This window comes from Neophocaena asiaeorientalis, unplaced genomic scaffold (assembly GCF_003031525.2).
Source record: "Neophocaena asiaeorientalis asiaeorientalis breed wild unplaced genomic scaffold, Neophocaena_asiaeorientalis_V1.1 scaffold91, whole genome shotgun sequence".
In the NCBI taxonomy this organism is placed as follows: domain Eukaryota; kingdom Metazoa; phylum Chordata; class Mammalia; order Artiodactyla; family Phocoenidae; genus Neophocaena; species Neophocaena asiaeorientalis.
In genome coordinates this window covers 2,124,452-2,140,091 of record NW_020173198.1, presented here as the reverse complement: position 1 = coordinate 2,140,091, position 15,640 = coordinate 2,124,452, and the positions used below count along the sequence as shown (strand labels likewise).

Sequence of the window (15,640 nt, the reverse complement as noted above, 5' to 3'; positions counted from 1 at the left end):
TGAGCTTTGTCTGATTGCCTAGCAAAACGCTACATATAATAGGCTGTATTTTGGATATATATTTGGGAGATAACGGGAAAGTGGTTGTAGCTCAGGCCCAGTTCAGGTGCCAAACCCACCTGGTTTCCTCTGAGTAGTTAACTAGGCTGTTAATGTCTAGCTGCCTTTATTTAAGCTTGATACTGGGAACTGTATCTTACCTCTGTATCTTACCCAGCACATAAAATATACTTGGTAAATACATAATTTGCTTGATGGGTTATCACCACCATTTACTAATTCCAAACAGGAGTGAGAAATTGTAGCATGTCCTGCTGGGAACAATCAATCATAACTGAAGTTATGGATACTGAAAGTGAATATTTTGTCCAAGTTAAAAAAAAATTATAGCATGAAAGTTTCATTTTCAACATTTACTTATATTTAACATTAACAAGGTCTGTTTATCAAATACACAGGGAGTAGAATGCTGAGATTTGGGGGAATTCCCCGGCAGTCCAGTGGTTAGGACTCTGCTTTCACTGCCCAGGGCCAGGGTTCAATCCCTGGTCGGGGAACTAAGATACCACAAGCTGCATGGCATGGCCCAAAAGAAAAAAGTGCTGCGACTTATAAAAACTTGAAATTACCGGTCAGATGCTGACCCCCAACAAAAAAGGTAACATTCAGCAGGGATTAATGGGCACCCTTTCAAACTTGGATCCTGACAAATGAGTATATTCAGGACCGACAACCTGTTCACAAGCAGCTCAGAAAGGAGGGTGGTCTTGGGCCCAACCTGAGAGCTGTTTTGAAAAAGCCTGATCGGTGATTCCAGAACGAGGCAAACTTGAGATGACAAAGGAACTTCATGAAAAGTACTGTCCAACAGTAAAGCGAGGTTACTTGTTTTACCCTCTTCAGTGTCCAAGGTGAGGCTGAAGGGTTTCACAGGATTCCTGACGGAGGGAGAGGCTTAGTTCCCTTCCAACTTCAAGACTTCTGCTCTTAGGAATAAATGATCATCAGAAGGGCTACTCAGGAATGCCTGCAATTACACCTCTCCCAGGACTACAGAAACCTGTCTCCATCTGCACTGCAAACATCAGGAACCCAATTGAAGGCTTTCCTGCTCCTGTTTCTTCCATCATGGGCTGCCTCCCAACCCCAACGGATGGCCCCTAAGACAGCTCCAGTCTCTTGGAACCCCACACCAGCCCGTTTTTAACAGCCAGTTAGCTGCTACAGATAACCCCTTTCTCTACTCGCCTCTTTAAACACCTCGCCTGTCTTCCCCAGTGCCATGCCTGCCAAATACCAGGTTTCAGATACTCACACCTGGGAATTCTCCCCCAATATCTAACTTCATTCTTCCTGCCCTGGTCTCAGCCAATTTTCTCTGCCTATAACTGAACACCAGTCCCATCCTCTAACCTCTAAGGGTGAAATCTTCACTTTATAGACAAGAAACCAAGGCCAGGTCCTATAGTAAGAATTCCGTCTCTGAAACAACCCCCTCTTCTGCAGCCTGTTATTTCTCCATCCCATACTTGCCTCCCCTCTTCCTCATTTAGCTCCTGCTCCCCTCAGCCTGGCTCAGTTCAGCCCTCTCCCCACTTTCACCAGCAGCTTCATCTCACAGCTCTCACCCACACCGAAGACCTCTCAGCTGTGTACCAGTCAGGCCCTTACTTCCAGTGGCCCAAAACACTAAATGTACTTTTCAGTGTAAAGAGGTAGACATTAACTCATGAAGTACTTATATTAGAAATGAAAACCTCAAACCATACCTACGAGGCCAACTTTGAGGGGAGAAACAGCCAGAGACTGGGTGACCTGTGTAGCACTTACAGAGCCAGAAAGGCATCTTTGGGCTGTACCGTTACACTGCCCCACCTTGGGAACCACGTAAAACTGAGCTGCGATCTCACTATTCTCCAAAGAGGAAACTATAAGCGGGTTAAGTTAGTTTAAAATTTTATTTTTTTTAATTTTTTTTAAATATTTTTATGTAATAAAAAGTAAAAGTCCTTGTCCAACCATCCTTTGTGGGGCATCTGTGTCTCTCACGCAGGTCATTCAAGTTAATGGGGAAGAAAGAACAGGGGGCCCAAGTCTGAGGTTATAAATAATAGAAAATAAAAGTACCCCCGCTGGACCCCGGCCCTGCCCACTTTGAGGCCCCCCTTCCCATTCAAGGTGCTTGGCAGGAATTCCCCAGCTCCCCCCGCCCCCGGGGGGAAAGGGGGATTGGGGGGCTGGGACTGGTCCGAGCTGCTGGGGGAAGAGACATAGGTCACTCTTCCCTCCACTCATGGAGGTCTCAGGTCGCGGCCAGGACAATCTTCAGTTCCCCGGGGGGTGGAAGGGGAGCTGCTGGGAGGGATGAGATTGAACTGGTTGGAGGGGAAAGAGAAGAGAGCAGGAGCATTAGAACCCAAGCAGCTGTCCCTGCATCCAGTGCCGTCCAGTGCGGGGTGTGGGGCAGTGCTGGTAGGAGCGCCTCCTCAAGGTGTCTCATGGGGCTGTCAGAAGCACAGATCAATCGCCGTTTCCCAGTGAGCCAGAGCCCTTCCTCATGTGCCCAGCTCAGCCCCCCACACCCCAGCCTGGCCCTGTCTGCTGCGCTGACCTTACCTCGGCTAAGTCAGGAGACAGTCGGGGTCACTGAGAGCTGGGGAGGCAGTGGGGAGGGGGGCTGCTGGATCACAACTGAGCGAGGACGGAGGGAAGCAAAGGACAGAGCCAGGAGCAAGCCCCTGGCGGCGGCGACTGTGGCTTCTGCCCACCCTACATACTTCACAGACAGGTGCAGGTCGGCAGGCGCCCTGTGGGACAGCCCTGCCTCCAAGACCCCTCACTCCCCACCCAGAACCCGTGCATCCTGCCCCACCTGCAGCCCATCAGCTCTTCCATGCCAAATTCCCCCAGCTAACGAGAACTCACGAATCCTGTCATCGGCTCCTCCTGGAAATCCAGGCGCCTGGCCAGGCTGCTCACCTTGGGGGTGTCCGATGTAGGGATAGGGTGAGGGTGTGGAAGCTGAGAGTGCAGGCACCCCACTCTGGGGCACCGCGCCTTGGGGGGGGCCCCCATGGCTCTGGGGTGGGTGCAGCAGCATCACCTGGGGCGGGTGGGGAGCCCCAGGGTGAGGGGGCGGGGCTGCTGTGATTCCAGTTTGGACATGGGCCTGCAGAGAACAAAAAGCGGCACCTTTCAGACACGGGCTCTGAAAATCCCAGTGTCAGGAGCCTGAAGTGAAAGGTGCACTGAGGGTTCAGGTCCTTGTGGCAAAGCAGGTCACGTGGGCTCTTACCTGGGTAACATGGGCCATGTTGGTGAAGCCGTGGGGCAGCTGCTGGTGGGCATGGATAGCATACACAGCGGCTGGCTGGGGGAAGCTGCTCTGAGGGGACTGCGCAGAAGGTCCCGGCGGCAGAGAAGGCGGCGTGCCTGTCAGGGCCCCTGGGTGGTACAGGTTCTGCTGTGGCTGTCCACTGCCCAGGTGTGGGGCCTGCCCCGCCTGGTGCTGTCAAGGAGAAGTGGAGGGTCAGTGCCACTTCATTCTCCGGTCCCCCGGCCTACCACTTGCTGACCCCTGGTCCTCCCTCCCCGCTGGGGAATGATCCCTACCCTATCCCTCTTGCAGCCACTCATTCCTGCCCCGCCCACTTGGATCCCCCATGGCAGGCACCTGGACGGGACTGGGGGCTGCATGCTGGGACTGCGGCTGGCTCCCAGTAGGCGTGGTGGCCGGCTGCGGCTGGTGGGCATGGAGCTGCGTGGCATGGTGTGGATAGGACTGGTGAACAGTGGCTACAGCAGGAAAGGGGGAGAGAATCAGGGCTGAGCACGCTGGAGGGGGCCGAGGAGCACAGCCTGGAGGGGGGAGGGTACAGAACTCACCATAAAGGGCTTGGGGGGTGGGCTGCTCTGCAGAAGGGTACTGAGGGGTGGAGGATGACACAATGGCCTGGGGATGGCTCCCCGACGTCAGCATGCGTGGGTTGCTTTGAAGCATGGGGGCAAACACCGGCTGGAGGAGCAAGGAGAGGAGCGGTCGGCACGGCGGAGGGCTCGGGAGGCGTAGCCTGCTGCCGAGCACCCTGGGAACAGCGCTGCCCTGGTCTCAACACGACCACCCTGCTTCCGGTTCACAGTAACCCTACTAAGTCTTTTTCCCTGTAAAGTGTAGCACTACTAAGGCCCAGGGATCCACTGCCTTGCACAGGTCTTACCAGAGCCAGGACTGAAGCCCAAGTGGGACACCACCACCCAGAACTCTGCCTGCCTCCCTCGCCAGCTCCCGGAGTCTGGGAGATGGAGAAGACGGGCTTTCTAAGAAGCGGGAGCTCTGCACCCCTCTCTCCTCCCGCATCTCAGTCACCTGCGAGGGGTAGTGGGCCATGGGCTGCATCATGGCGGGCTGGCCTGGGAACTGCTGTGGATTGTAGGGGATGTAGGAAGAATAAGGTGTGGCAGCCACCAGAGGGGGGCCAGCGGCGGCGGCGGCCTGCATCATCGGAGGGGCTGAGGCTGGCTGGTGTTGGTCCGAGCGCTGGGGGGGCAGGGAGCCTGCCAGTGGGGGGAAAATAGTGCAGAGCTCAAGCTCCATCTGCCAGCAGGCACTAGGCAGTGCCACCGCCTGCCCCTCCTGACCCTGCTCACCTTTTGCTCCCCGGTACTTGCCCTGCTGTCCAGGCACTGAGTTGGACACAGGATATGGATACATCTGAGGTGCCTAGGGACAAAAACACAGGTGAGACTGAACGACTTGCTCATAAATGCTCAGAACAGGTGTGACTCGGTCCCTCAGGTAGCCCAGCCAAACCTCTTACCCTGGGCCACCCAGTCTCTTCTCTCACCTGAACAGCTGGTCCCATGTGGATCTGAGGTATGTAGGAAATGTACTGGGGGCTATATAGCCCACTCTGGCCTGCTGTCAGCACCGGGATGGAGGGAGTTGAATGAGTCCGGGGCCCAGGAGAAGTTGGAGTACTGGTGGATTTATTCTGTGAGAGACAAAGGAGGACACGTGTAAGGTATCTTAATGACTTTCGTACCCCCCCAGTCAACAGCATCCACAGCGTGCTGTGTGCCAAACACATCCTATGCTTTTTCTTGGTTAAGCCTCACGTCAAACCCTATGAGATGAGCTTTCTCAAATTACAGGTGAGGAAACTGAGACAGAGAGGTTAAGTGGCCTAAGATCACAAAGCTTGCAGGCACAGAGGATCACGCAGAGTCAGTGGGCCCGTGCTCCTAACTACCAGACTCTGTCACCTCTCGCTGCCTGACAGTCAGGTGCCCCCCGCCCCGCACTGCTCTAGCACCTGCTCCCAAGTCTCCCTCACGGAACCCGAAGCCCACATGCCCCGAGCCCATCTCACCACAGACAGCAGCGGCTTAGTGGGATTGAACTCCTTGGCATTAGGGTTCAATGTTGACTTCTTCACTTGTCTATGAGAGAAAAATAAAGTAAATCCTCACGGTTTCCCCTCATCACCCGATACCCACCCAGCTCCCCACCCCACTCACTCAGCAACAGGGCCCTCATCCTTGTCATCTCCCTTGATGAGGCCCACTGGGGGGCTACTGGTTTGGCTTGGGCAAGGTGGTGGGGGCTGATCCGGCCCTTCGGCGCCTCCTGCTGGTGGCAGGGGTGGTTTGTCCTCCTTATCCGATATGGATTCTGTCTTGGAGGAAACAGGGGACCCCATGGGCTCTGAAGCCAAAAGACCATCAACCTCCTTCTCCTTCCCTTTGGCCTCCTCCTTTAGGATCCGGGGAGGAAAAGGATCCAGGCTGGTCTCAGGGGAGCTACTGGGCTGAAGCTGGAAGGAGAGAAACACATACACAACGTACAGAGTACTGTCCAGTCCAGACCGCAAGCCCACCTTCCTTCCTTCATCTTTGCTTGCTCTCACCCCTTGGTGCCACCCAGTGCCTATTCCATAAACCCCCTTCATCTCCATCCTAACATCCTAGCTCATTCCCACACTTTTCTCACCTTAAACTGGGCCCCAAATTTTCTCAGTTCTTCCAGTTGAAAGCGTTTCTGCTCATTCTGAAGGCCAGGGACTATGAGAAATACCAAAAAAGGAAAAAATATACATTTCTTTTCTCGAAGGTGGCTACACAGCATCCCAAAGGACAAGAAACCACGGAAAACAAGAAGAAGAGCTCTTTAGAGCCCTTTAACTTAGGATCAGAGGGCTGATACACATTGTCTTCTTCTGAATTCCAACAACTTTCCTAACTGAAAGGCTGTCCTAATCCAAGGGGTAATAGACTCTGGCAGAAAAAAAAAAAAAAAAAAAATCCTCACCTTTCCCTGCTATCCGGGACAGCTCCTGGGACTCCAGCGTTCTCCCAGGTTCCTTGGCTGGGAGTTCTTTTACTGAACAAGAAAGGAGAGATGCATGAAGGCCCTTCTCTCCAGAACCACACTTCCCACTGTCCACGGCCCTCAAGCAGGTGGCTCTTACCATCTGTGGGTGCCAGTGAGATCTTTGGAGAAGCTGGGGAAATGGAGCCTACTCCAGGATCCCCAACTGATGATGTCACGGGGATGGAAGCTGAAGAGGTCGGTACTGCTGAGCCGATGGGAGGCTCAGGACAGGAAGCTGAGATTGGGGCAGGGGCAGCTGACTTGGGAGAGCGCGGGGGGTACATCCGGCCTACTGGAAGAAAAGGGAGAGCAACGTGATAGTCACTGCTGGCCAATGAGCAATGGGTACCGGGGACTCACCAGAAACACCAAGAAAAGTTTATCCACAAGGTCACACACCTAAATACTTAGAAGGGCAAGGCAGATAGGGTAAGCAGGTAAAATGGCTTCATGTCTACCATGGAAGACTGGAATGCTGAAAGGGACAGGCATGACTCAGTTCCAGCCAGCGAACCAGAGCTATGCAGCAAGACAGGTTCAGTGTTGGCAGAACTTTCTGTATTTCAAAAGAAGTTAGAAATTTTCTATGTTTTCTCCTGTCTTAAAATGTTGGCAACTAATTTAAACAAAAGACATCTGCCGGCCAGATACAACCCATGGATTGCCACGCTGGGATTTCTGCACGAGGGAAACTGAAAAATTATTTCCTAAAAAGCATAAATCCAAGCTTCCAAAACACCTTTCATCACATCTCGAAACTGTCTCCCATCCCAGCATTCTAACAACTGACATATTTACATCCCTTCACAAATTTCTATCCATTTCTTCACGTAACACCACTGGAATCTTACCTGCAGGAGGAGGTGGAACAGAAGCTTCTCCAGAAGGCCTGCTGCTGGGGGAAGACAGAGTCTTGGCACCTCTCAGAGGCCGCTGTGCCTTAGGGGACATGCGGGAAGGGCCTAATTTTTTTTTTTTTTTTTTTTAAAGATGGGAAAAAAGAGGCAGAGTTCTTGCTATTACATTACCATCAACACACCTTACTTCTAACCCATCTAAATCCTTTTAATTGTCTTCCCCACCTCCTTACCTTCCTGTTCCCTGCCCCCAGCAAGTCTGCTTCATAACTCACCTCCATTGATACCGCGTGTCTCAGAACCTGGGCCAGGGCTGCTATTGTCAAGATGGTGAGGGCCACGAGGTGGCAAAGAGCTAAGGCCAGGCCGGCCACCCCGAGAACTACTGCATCGAACTCCTCCCCGGGGACCTTCCCGAACTCGTTGGGGTAGAGGGATATACTTTCCCTCCCTGGGGAGAGAGTTCAAATAACATTAAGTAGCCACAAAACACATTTTACAAAGATGAAGCCCTCCTCCTAAAGTCTACCTCCTGCCTCAACACACACACACATCCATGCCCGGCTTCAGCTGTCTGCACTCTTTCACTTGACGAACTGTCCTGGTTATGTGTTCTGTGACTCCAGGATTATGCCCTTATGTTGCATCAACCCCTGACCAGAACAAAGCAGCCAGTACTCCACAATCCTAACCCTCCTGGCCTACAAGAAAGGTAGTTTCACACTGTGGTTTAAGGTGCAGCTTTTATAAGACACTATACACTTTGGTTTCATTTTCATAAAGTGAAGGGTAGAAAAACATATGAATGAATATGCAGAGGAAAAAAGAACATGTATCAAAAAGCTGAAAAAAACCTGTCCTTAATCCATAAGCTTTAGCCTTGTTACCTTGGGCAAATTACCTAATGATTCTAGACTTCAGTCTCCTAAACCTAAGAACTGGGAATAACTATGTACAAACCTATATGGCTGTGAGGCTTCAACAAGAGTATACCGAGCTCTTGGCCCAAGCCCTGGCCCACACGGTGAGCCCCACACGGACCAGCCACCCCTAGTAATCACCTAGATGCCAAGCTGGGGCTCTCTCGCCCTGAACCCTGTCGCTGAACTGCACTGTGCTTCTCCTCCTCGGTGCGCCCGTCATCGTTCTCCATGGCGATCCGCAGGCGGTACTGGGGGCTCGATTCAATCTCTCGAGCCAACTGGGCTGCACGCAGCTCCCGCTGACGAAATTCTTCTGAGTTGTCCTTCTCTAAGGGCACCCTGAGAGGACCACGACCATCCCAGTGCCACAGGACAAGAGGGGAAAAAGGGAAGATATTTCTATCAGTCCCATCACCAGCTCAGATATGTAGGTGCTTAAACCCTTCAACAACTCAGCATGTATTGAACTGGCATTTAGGAGGGGTCCCAGGCAGCGCAGCAAGGCCTATCTCTGAATCTGAGGGACACTTAGACACATATATAAATCTGTCAAGGTTTTAGAGGAAAAGTATCGACAAGAAAGCAGTTAATTCTACTCATGGAATCAAGGTTAAAAGAGAAAACCTCTGCGGGAGCAGTTCACAGGCAGATCAGGAGTGGAGAGTGGGCAACCCAGCACCCAGAAAAGCATGTACAAAAGCTATGTTCCACCTACAGACCCACCCGCCTTCTCTTGATGACCCCACACCTCAAGCTGTACCACATGAGAAGTACCAAAAGACACTCACGTGTAAGAAGAGAGACTGCTGTCATAGGTGGTCTTTATGCCGTAGTTCTCCTCATTGAACTTGAACATTTCATTGGGGTCCCATCCATTGGACTAAAGGAAAAGGGAGAATGTTTTAAAACCCAGGAAGGAAAGCAACAATAACCTGTCTTTGTCATCCATCAGGTTGAAAGATTAAAAATCTGACCAAATCAAGAGTGAAAAAAGGAACACAGCTGGTGGGAATGTCAACTAGTACTACGGACTGTAGTACAAACCGGCAATATCTAGCAAAAGAGAAGTCTTTAAGACCTAACATCCGTTTCCAGGTTTATATCCCAGGGAAATTCTGACATACGTACATGGGGATACATGTTCTAACAATTCACTAAGGCGCTATTTTCAATACCAAAATAATGCCCAAAGAAACACCAATCAGTATGGAAAGGGATAAATACAATTTGTTGTGTATACATACATGTACATGTATATAAATAGGACAATACACAACAGTTAAGAGCAATGACTAAATCCACAGACCAACATGAAAAATTCAAACTCTATAAGCAAGAAAAGTAAATTTTAGACAAATTAATGCAGTGAAATAACAATGTGCTCACTAATGAGCAACTTTAAATGGTCACAGTAGTTGTTTTGAGAAAGGAAAATGGGCCTACACAGTACTCAATCTCATCTATATATTTTTTTTTTTTTCCAGGCTGGAAAGAAACTGACTTGAAGCAAAGGTTAACAGCTGTCAATCACAGATGATGGAAGAACAGGTATTTCTGTTTTGTTATTTTCTGTACTTTTCCATTGGAATCTAACTGCCATCAACAAGCAATAGTAAAAGAGATCCCCCCGCCCACCCCAGCAACTCTTGGTTCCAAGAATTATGTAGTGTCAACAACCCACATTCTGGTAGCAGAGCTCCCCAGCTCTCAGGTTCTCAGGGAAGGAGACTGTACCATGTCAGACTCCAGGTCGTAGTCATCGCTGTTGCTGTCGCCCCCCTCCCAGCGCTGAAGCACCTTCTCCTTGTGCTCCCCATTCACTTTCGAGTTCATGGCAATGGCTGAATCAGTGAACTTGTCTGTGTGGGCAGATTGAAGATCAGGAGTCAGGTGGTATTTCACAGCCTTCTTTCCAACACCCCTCCCACCACGGGAGTAAAGAAAAGTTTCTGTGTGCCAGAGTCTGGAGGGTGGGGGCAAGGGGGGGTACAGCATAAAAAGCCTCATTCTAAGAGTTCAGAAGGAACAAGGAGTTGGAAGCAAAGCAAGGAGACTATGAAGAACCACAACACAGGGTGGAAACTCCTTCCCCTGCATCTCAGACACTAAGACACAGTCTCAAGAAGAAAAATCTAGCCATCTTCCTCAGAGATAAAGGAAGATGGTAAAGAGGGGGAGGGAGGAGGAGAAACAAGTCATCACGTTCTCTGCCCTCTACTCAAGAAGTGGGTCTGACATAACACCCTGGCCCAAAAATATACCTTTAGTAGCATAATTGAAGTCAACATTTCGGAAGTGGACAAGCATGACATCACTTGGCTTAAACACCATGGTGTCCACAATGTCTTCCCGACGAGGACCACCTGCTGGCTCCGATGCTTTCCGGTGCACAGCGTCTACTGCCAGTTCAAACTACAAAAGTCCCATTTCCCAACACCCAAGGGTCAGGATCAAGAAATGTGAAGACAAAAATACGACTACTTTTGTTTTACCCTTTCTAAACTTTCCCCAACACCACATTCTCACGTGCACTGTCTGCTCAACACCAGCCACAGGACTTAGCCAAAGTCCCAAACTTAAAAATTCACATCTTTAAAGTTGAGCATTTTCACATCATAGTACTGAGCCCTCAAATCTCAAACCCATATCTTTTAAGTGCATGCAGCACTACTCTGGCACAGGCCTACAAAAATGAGTACAGCCACAATGCTGACCAACACCACTCAATTTATATCTGCAACTGAGCCTATTTCATTCTCCCCCTCTTCCTCCCATGTAACTCCAAAGCTAAGCTAATTTGAATACACTGACCTTTGAGCTCAGTGTCTTGAAGATACCTTCATAGGTGGTACCATTCTTTACCTTTACATCACAAGTGGAGCCCTGAAAGGGGGGGGCGGGGGCGGGTAAGAAGAGTGCCTCTAGCAAACTGATGCATTTACATTCCTCAGCCTAGGGGTTAGGTACCCACTTACCACAACAGCTGTAAGGAAATGCAGCATTCTGGAATTGTTGTAGACACCCTCAAACACCTGTCAGTAACACAGGAGAGGGACAAATAAAGGAACAGCCAGTCACCATCTCACCTTCCTTCAAAATGTCCACATTCCATGCACACCCACCTTGTATGTGCTGTGCCCCTTGCGCTTCTGAACCCATCTGACTATTTCTGCACCTAATCTGCCCTATACCCCCACATATACATCTTTTAGGTCTCTGTACCTTAGGCAGGGGGGAAAAGGCACTCACCGGTGACTGTGGGGGTCCCTTTCCTGTGCTTTGTCCCCTGTAAGAGAAAGAAATGAGAAACTAGTTATTTAAATATGTTCAATCCCTCTTATACAACTGATTTCAAAGAACTTGGTATGCTAGAGCCAGATGCCATGTGAAGATGATCATTTAGGGTACAAACCAATTAATCAACAAGATTTTCAAATTCTCACTTTATAGAGAAAGAAACACAGGCATTAAAGGCCATTTTCTCCAAATGCCAGTCAATCATCAACAGTTGTCAATTGCTTTAAGAGCCAATTCAACACAACCATCTCACTTTCTGCAAGAGGGCCAGGGCTGCATGCTTCCAAAAGACAAATGCTACAATATTCGACAACAAATAACCCACCCCCGATGTAAAGGTGGAAACTCACAGAGTGCAGATTTGGAACTACCTAGCTCAGGCATATTACTTCCGAAACAGAAAAGACCATCATTTTTACGTCCTAAACCCTGGAGGATGGGGGTACTCCCTCTATAATCCACCCTTCTCGACTTCTTTACTCATTCAGCCTGTTACCCACTCTGGGAGGGGTCACCTATCGCCCGGTAACCCTGCTCCTCGCTGGGTGATGTAACCAGCGGTTGAAGAGGGCGATCAGGGGGGCCGTTGGCGGGGCTGGGGGACAGCGCAGCCGCAAAACCTATCCACCGGGAAGCCTCGCCCGGTCTGCGCCTGCGCACTAAAGTCCACGGGCCTCTTCCAACCCCCCCCCTCACGCGATCAGAACCCATTGCGCCTGCGTGTACCTCCACTCTCAATTCCATACACCCACACACAGAAGAAACCGAGTGGGGTGTCCACCACTCATCCAAGAACACCAGGCGATCCCGTCCACGCACACTCCCAGCAGCTGCCCTATATGTTACCCGGGGCTGGAGAATGGCCGGGTCATAAGACACAGCATCCGCACACACGTAGGGGAAGAGCGCGCGCGCGCGCTGGAGGTTCCCGACCCGCAGTCCTCCCAGCTTCGTCCCTCCTTCCGTCCCCCCGCCCACCCTGCTCCCCTCCTACTGGCCAGACTGGGAAGAGGGAGGTAGCAACTCGCTCCCAAGTCCCTCCCTCCCCATTGGCCAAACTGTGGGCCGCGCGCCCCCCTCCATTGGCTACGGCCAGGGACCCCTTCCCGCAGCTGACTCCCCATTGGCTGAAGCCGGGGACCGCCAGACCCTTCGTGGTAATGGAGCCGGGGACCCCGATCACCTCTTCATCCCCCCCCCCCAAACTCCTCGTTCCGACGCCGCTGGCGGGATGCGCCCTGCCTGCCCTTAAAACCCAGGTCTCGAGCCCTGACTAGGCTCGCAGAGGTGAACACGGCCCCTAAATGCCCCGGTGGCCATCCGGGGGCCCTTTTCCTCCGACCTGTTTGGACCTGAGGGGCCCAACCCCAGCGTCCCGGGGTTTCCCCACTCCCCCTGGCGCCCCTCAAAGGTGGCCAGGCTGGAAGTCCGCCTCGCGCGGTGTCTCAGCCACCTCGGCTCCAGCGCCCGGAAACCCACCCATCCTCACCTGGCGCTGCCGATGGCCGCTGCCCCTGGCCTCTCCTGATGTTGCTGCTGCGGCGGCGGCGCCAAGATGCTCTCAGCTCCCCGGCGGAGCCCGCTCCCGGCAGCGGCTGCAGGCCCCAAGCAGGGGGAGGCAGCGGCGGGAGGCCCTGGGGGAGCCGAGGTGGAGGCCAGGGGCCCCGGGAGGCCGCCGTTGGGAGGGCTGGTGCCCCCGGGAGGCCGGCGGGCCACGGCCTGTTGCGTGGGGGGCGGCTGCTGGGGCTGGGAGGTCTGTTGTGGCGGCTGAGGCTTCAACATGATGGCAGCGTCCGGAAGGGGAATTAGGGGGAAGGGAGGGAGAGAGGAAGCCGGGGCTGGGCCCCCGCCGGAGAGCGCGGGAAACGACGGGGACTGGGAAGCTGGGGACCCGCCGTTGGCGGGCGGGGGCGAGCCCCGCGGTGTCGGGGGTGGAGAGAGAAGATCGCGGTGCGAGGAAGCGCCGCGAGGCGGAAGGGGAGGGGGTCTCGCGGGCCGGAGGAAAGCAAGAGGGCGCGAGCCGGCTTGGCGCGCGTGCGCGTCGCCGGGGAAAGGGGAGGGGGAAGAGCGCCCGGGCGGGAGCTCCCGAAGGTGGGGGAGAGGAGGGAGAGGCGGCGCGAGCTGTCCGCGCGCACCGGGGCGTTTAGCTCCGGGCGGGAGAGGCGAGAATAAAAAAAGGTGAATCTCGCGCCCCTCGCCTTTGGAGTTGGGAAAGAGCAGCGCGGGCGCTCACGCGCGCCAAGGACTTATGGTCTCTAGGTCTCAAGGAGCCCGAAAGGCTGCCAACCGCTGTCGCTTCACAATGAGCATCTGAAGCGCTGGGGGTGGAGCCGAAGAAGCAGAGAGGAAGGAAGAGCCGGCCGCCCCGCCTAGGCCGCCGGCGTAGCGTCGGGATACCTCCGCAGTCGTGTGAGAAGTCACGGCGAAGGGTACAGTTCTTCCGCCATTTGGGGGCCCATGGGCGGAGTCTTGAGTGCAAAAAGAAATCCCGCGACGAGACCAGGGACTTATCCTAGGCTTGTGGTACGTTGCATGGGGCCCTTATCTGCTTTACATAAAAGACTGATAGGCATTAAAGTTATCAGTTTGAGTATGCTGATCTTTGGGGATAAATCTATGCCTAATTCTAAATTATTTTAATGATTTTCAACCAAATGGTTTCTCCATGCCCTAGGATGAACCCTTAAACTATAGTAACAGAGACTGAAGGCCATAGTTCCTAGGGTCCGCAATGAAGGCAGCCTTCATTCATTCAAATTAGTTGGGCATTAGGACATTAGGCTAGGTGCCTCGGATGTAACTAATTAAACCACTTCTTGCTCTCAAGGAGTTCAAACTAATAGATTCAGAGAATTAGATGAGATCTGTTAGGTGAAGCACAGGGCACTATGATAGTACAGCTAATTCAGCTTTGAGTGATGGATTTCTAGGCAGGGGAAATAGGATATGACAAGGTAAGAAAACTTCATTATGTCGAGTATAAGATAAGAGGGAGGAATTAAAAAAAAAAAAAAAAAACTGGAAAGGTAAGTAACCAAGGACCAGAGTTTAAAAGAGATGTGGAGGGACTTCCCTGGTGGTCTAGTGGCTAAGAGTCTGCTCTCCCAATGCAGGGGGCCCGGGTTCGATCCCTGGTCAGGGAACTGGATCCCACATGCCACAACTAAAGATCCTGTATACCACAACGAAGATCCTGCACGTGGCAACGAAGATCTGTGGTCCACAACAAATACGGGGTGCAGCCAAATAAATATTTTTTAAAATAAATAAAAGGCACTTCCCTGGTGGCACAGTGGTTAAAAATCTGCCTGCCAATGCAGGGGACATGGGTTTGAGCCCTGGTCTGGGAAGATCCCACATGCCGCAGAGCAACTAAGCCTGTGTGCCACAACTACTGAGCCCCGCGTGCCACAACTACTGAAGCCCACATGCCTAGAGCTCGAGCTCCACAACAAGAGAAGCCACCACAATGAGAAACCCGTGCACCGCAACGAAGAGTAGGCCCTGCTCGCCGAAACTAGAGCAACTAGAGAAAGCCCGCACACAGCAACGAAGACCCAACAACCCCCCCCAAATTAATTAATTAATTAATTTTTAAAAAGAGACATGGACATCATCCTCAAAGCAGTGGGTAGCCTTTTACAGAAAATGAAGAGAACATATTTGCATTGTTAAAGGATTACTGTTTCTTTGCAAAGTGGAGAGTGGAGTGGAGTGATGGGTCTGTGGTCTTAATCCTGGCGAAACTTTCAACATGTCATTCTCTCTTCACTCAGGCATTAGCATTGGAACTCCTCCAGCTCCCAACTCTCCCCTGAACATGCACACACTTAGCTAAAAGTCTACCTTACTCCTTGGGAACTATTCCTTCGCCCCATCTCTCTCCCAGCTTTTTAGAGTGTTAGGTTCCCTCCCTCTGTGTTTGGCCAGCAATTTTCTCCACTGTATTCTGTGAGCTCCCTTTCGTTCTGTTTTCCTGCTGGTATCAGTGCCCTCATGGCTGGGATCTTATTCTTGCTGCTCCTTCTGTGACACCTGGCACAATGCAGGCAGTCAATTAAATACCTATGAAGTGGATGGATCCAAGAGGTACTTGGAGGACCATGTCTCCTGGTTGTCTGAATAACTGTCTAGTTCTTTCCTGGCATTATGCCACCTCCCCGGCCTCGTTATGGGCACTCCTGTCTCCCCAC

General features: G+C 52.0%; 1 protein-coding gene across 10 annotated transcripts; it reads right to left on the bottom strand.

The window, feature by feature from the left end:
- Nucleotides 1–2,131: 2,131 nt before the first annotated feature.
- ATXN2L (ataxin 2 like) lies at nt 2,132–13,528 on the bottom strand. Of its 10 annotated transcripts, none has more exons than XR_003003195.1 (23): nt 12,937–13,229; nt 11,400–11,436; nt 11,126–11,182; nt 10,962–11,033; nt 10,412–10,562; nt 9,885–10,009; nt 8,939–9,030; nt 8,289–8,489; nt 7,503–7,678; nt 7,222–7,332; nt 6,468–6,662; nt 6,308–6,379; nt 5,990–6,060; nt 5,518–5,813; nt 5,370–5,439; nt 4,845–4,991; nt 4,648–4,720; nt 4,367–4,554; nt 3,886–4,015; nt 3,674–3,795; nt 3,296–3,508; nt 2,617–3,169; nt 2,132–2,504 (listed from the first exon to the last, which is right to left on the bottom strand). XR_003003195.1 is itself a non-coding variant. In XM_024744322.1 (23 exons), the coding sequence occupies exons 1-23, from the start codon at nt 13,227–13,229 to the stop codon at nt 2,622–2,624; spliced, it is 3,291 nt and encodes a 1,096-aa protein (XP_024600090.1). In that variant the 5' UTR covers nt 13,230–13,450; the 3' UTR covers nt 2,132–2,621. The 10 variants fall into 10 exon arrangements, 8 of the variants coding, with proteins under 8 accessions (XP_024600090.1, XP_024600084.1, XP_024600087.1 ...); XR_003003196.1 differs by having other exon boundaries at nt 2,132–2,375; XM_024744322.1 differs by having other exon boundaries at nt 2,132–2,776; nt 2,926–3,169; nt 12,937–13,450.
- Between the last annotated feature and the right edge of the window lie 2,112 nt (nt 13,529–15,640).

What these genes read in the sequence shown, in the direction of transcription:
- ATXN2L (XM_024744322.1), bottom strand. Translation starts at nt 13,229, where the DNA reads ATGTTGAAGCCTCAGCCGCCACAACAGACCTCCCAGCCCCAGCAGCCG. An exon ending in AGGGACCCCCACAGTCACCG is followed by an intron (nt 11,183 to 11,399) that starts GTGAGTGCCTTT and finishes TGTTACTGACAG; the next exon opens with GTGTTTGAGGGTGTCTACAA. An exon ending in ACATGGCCCATGTTACCCAG is followed by an intron (nt 3,170 to 3,295) that starts GTAAGAGCCCAC and finishes TGTTCTCTGCAG; the next exon opens with GCCCATGTCCAAACTGGAAT.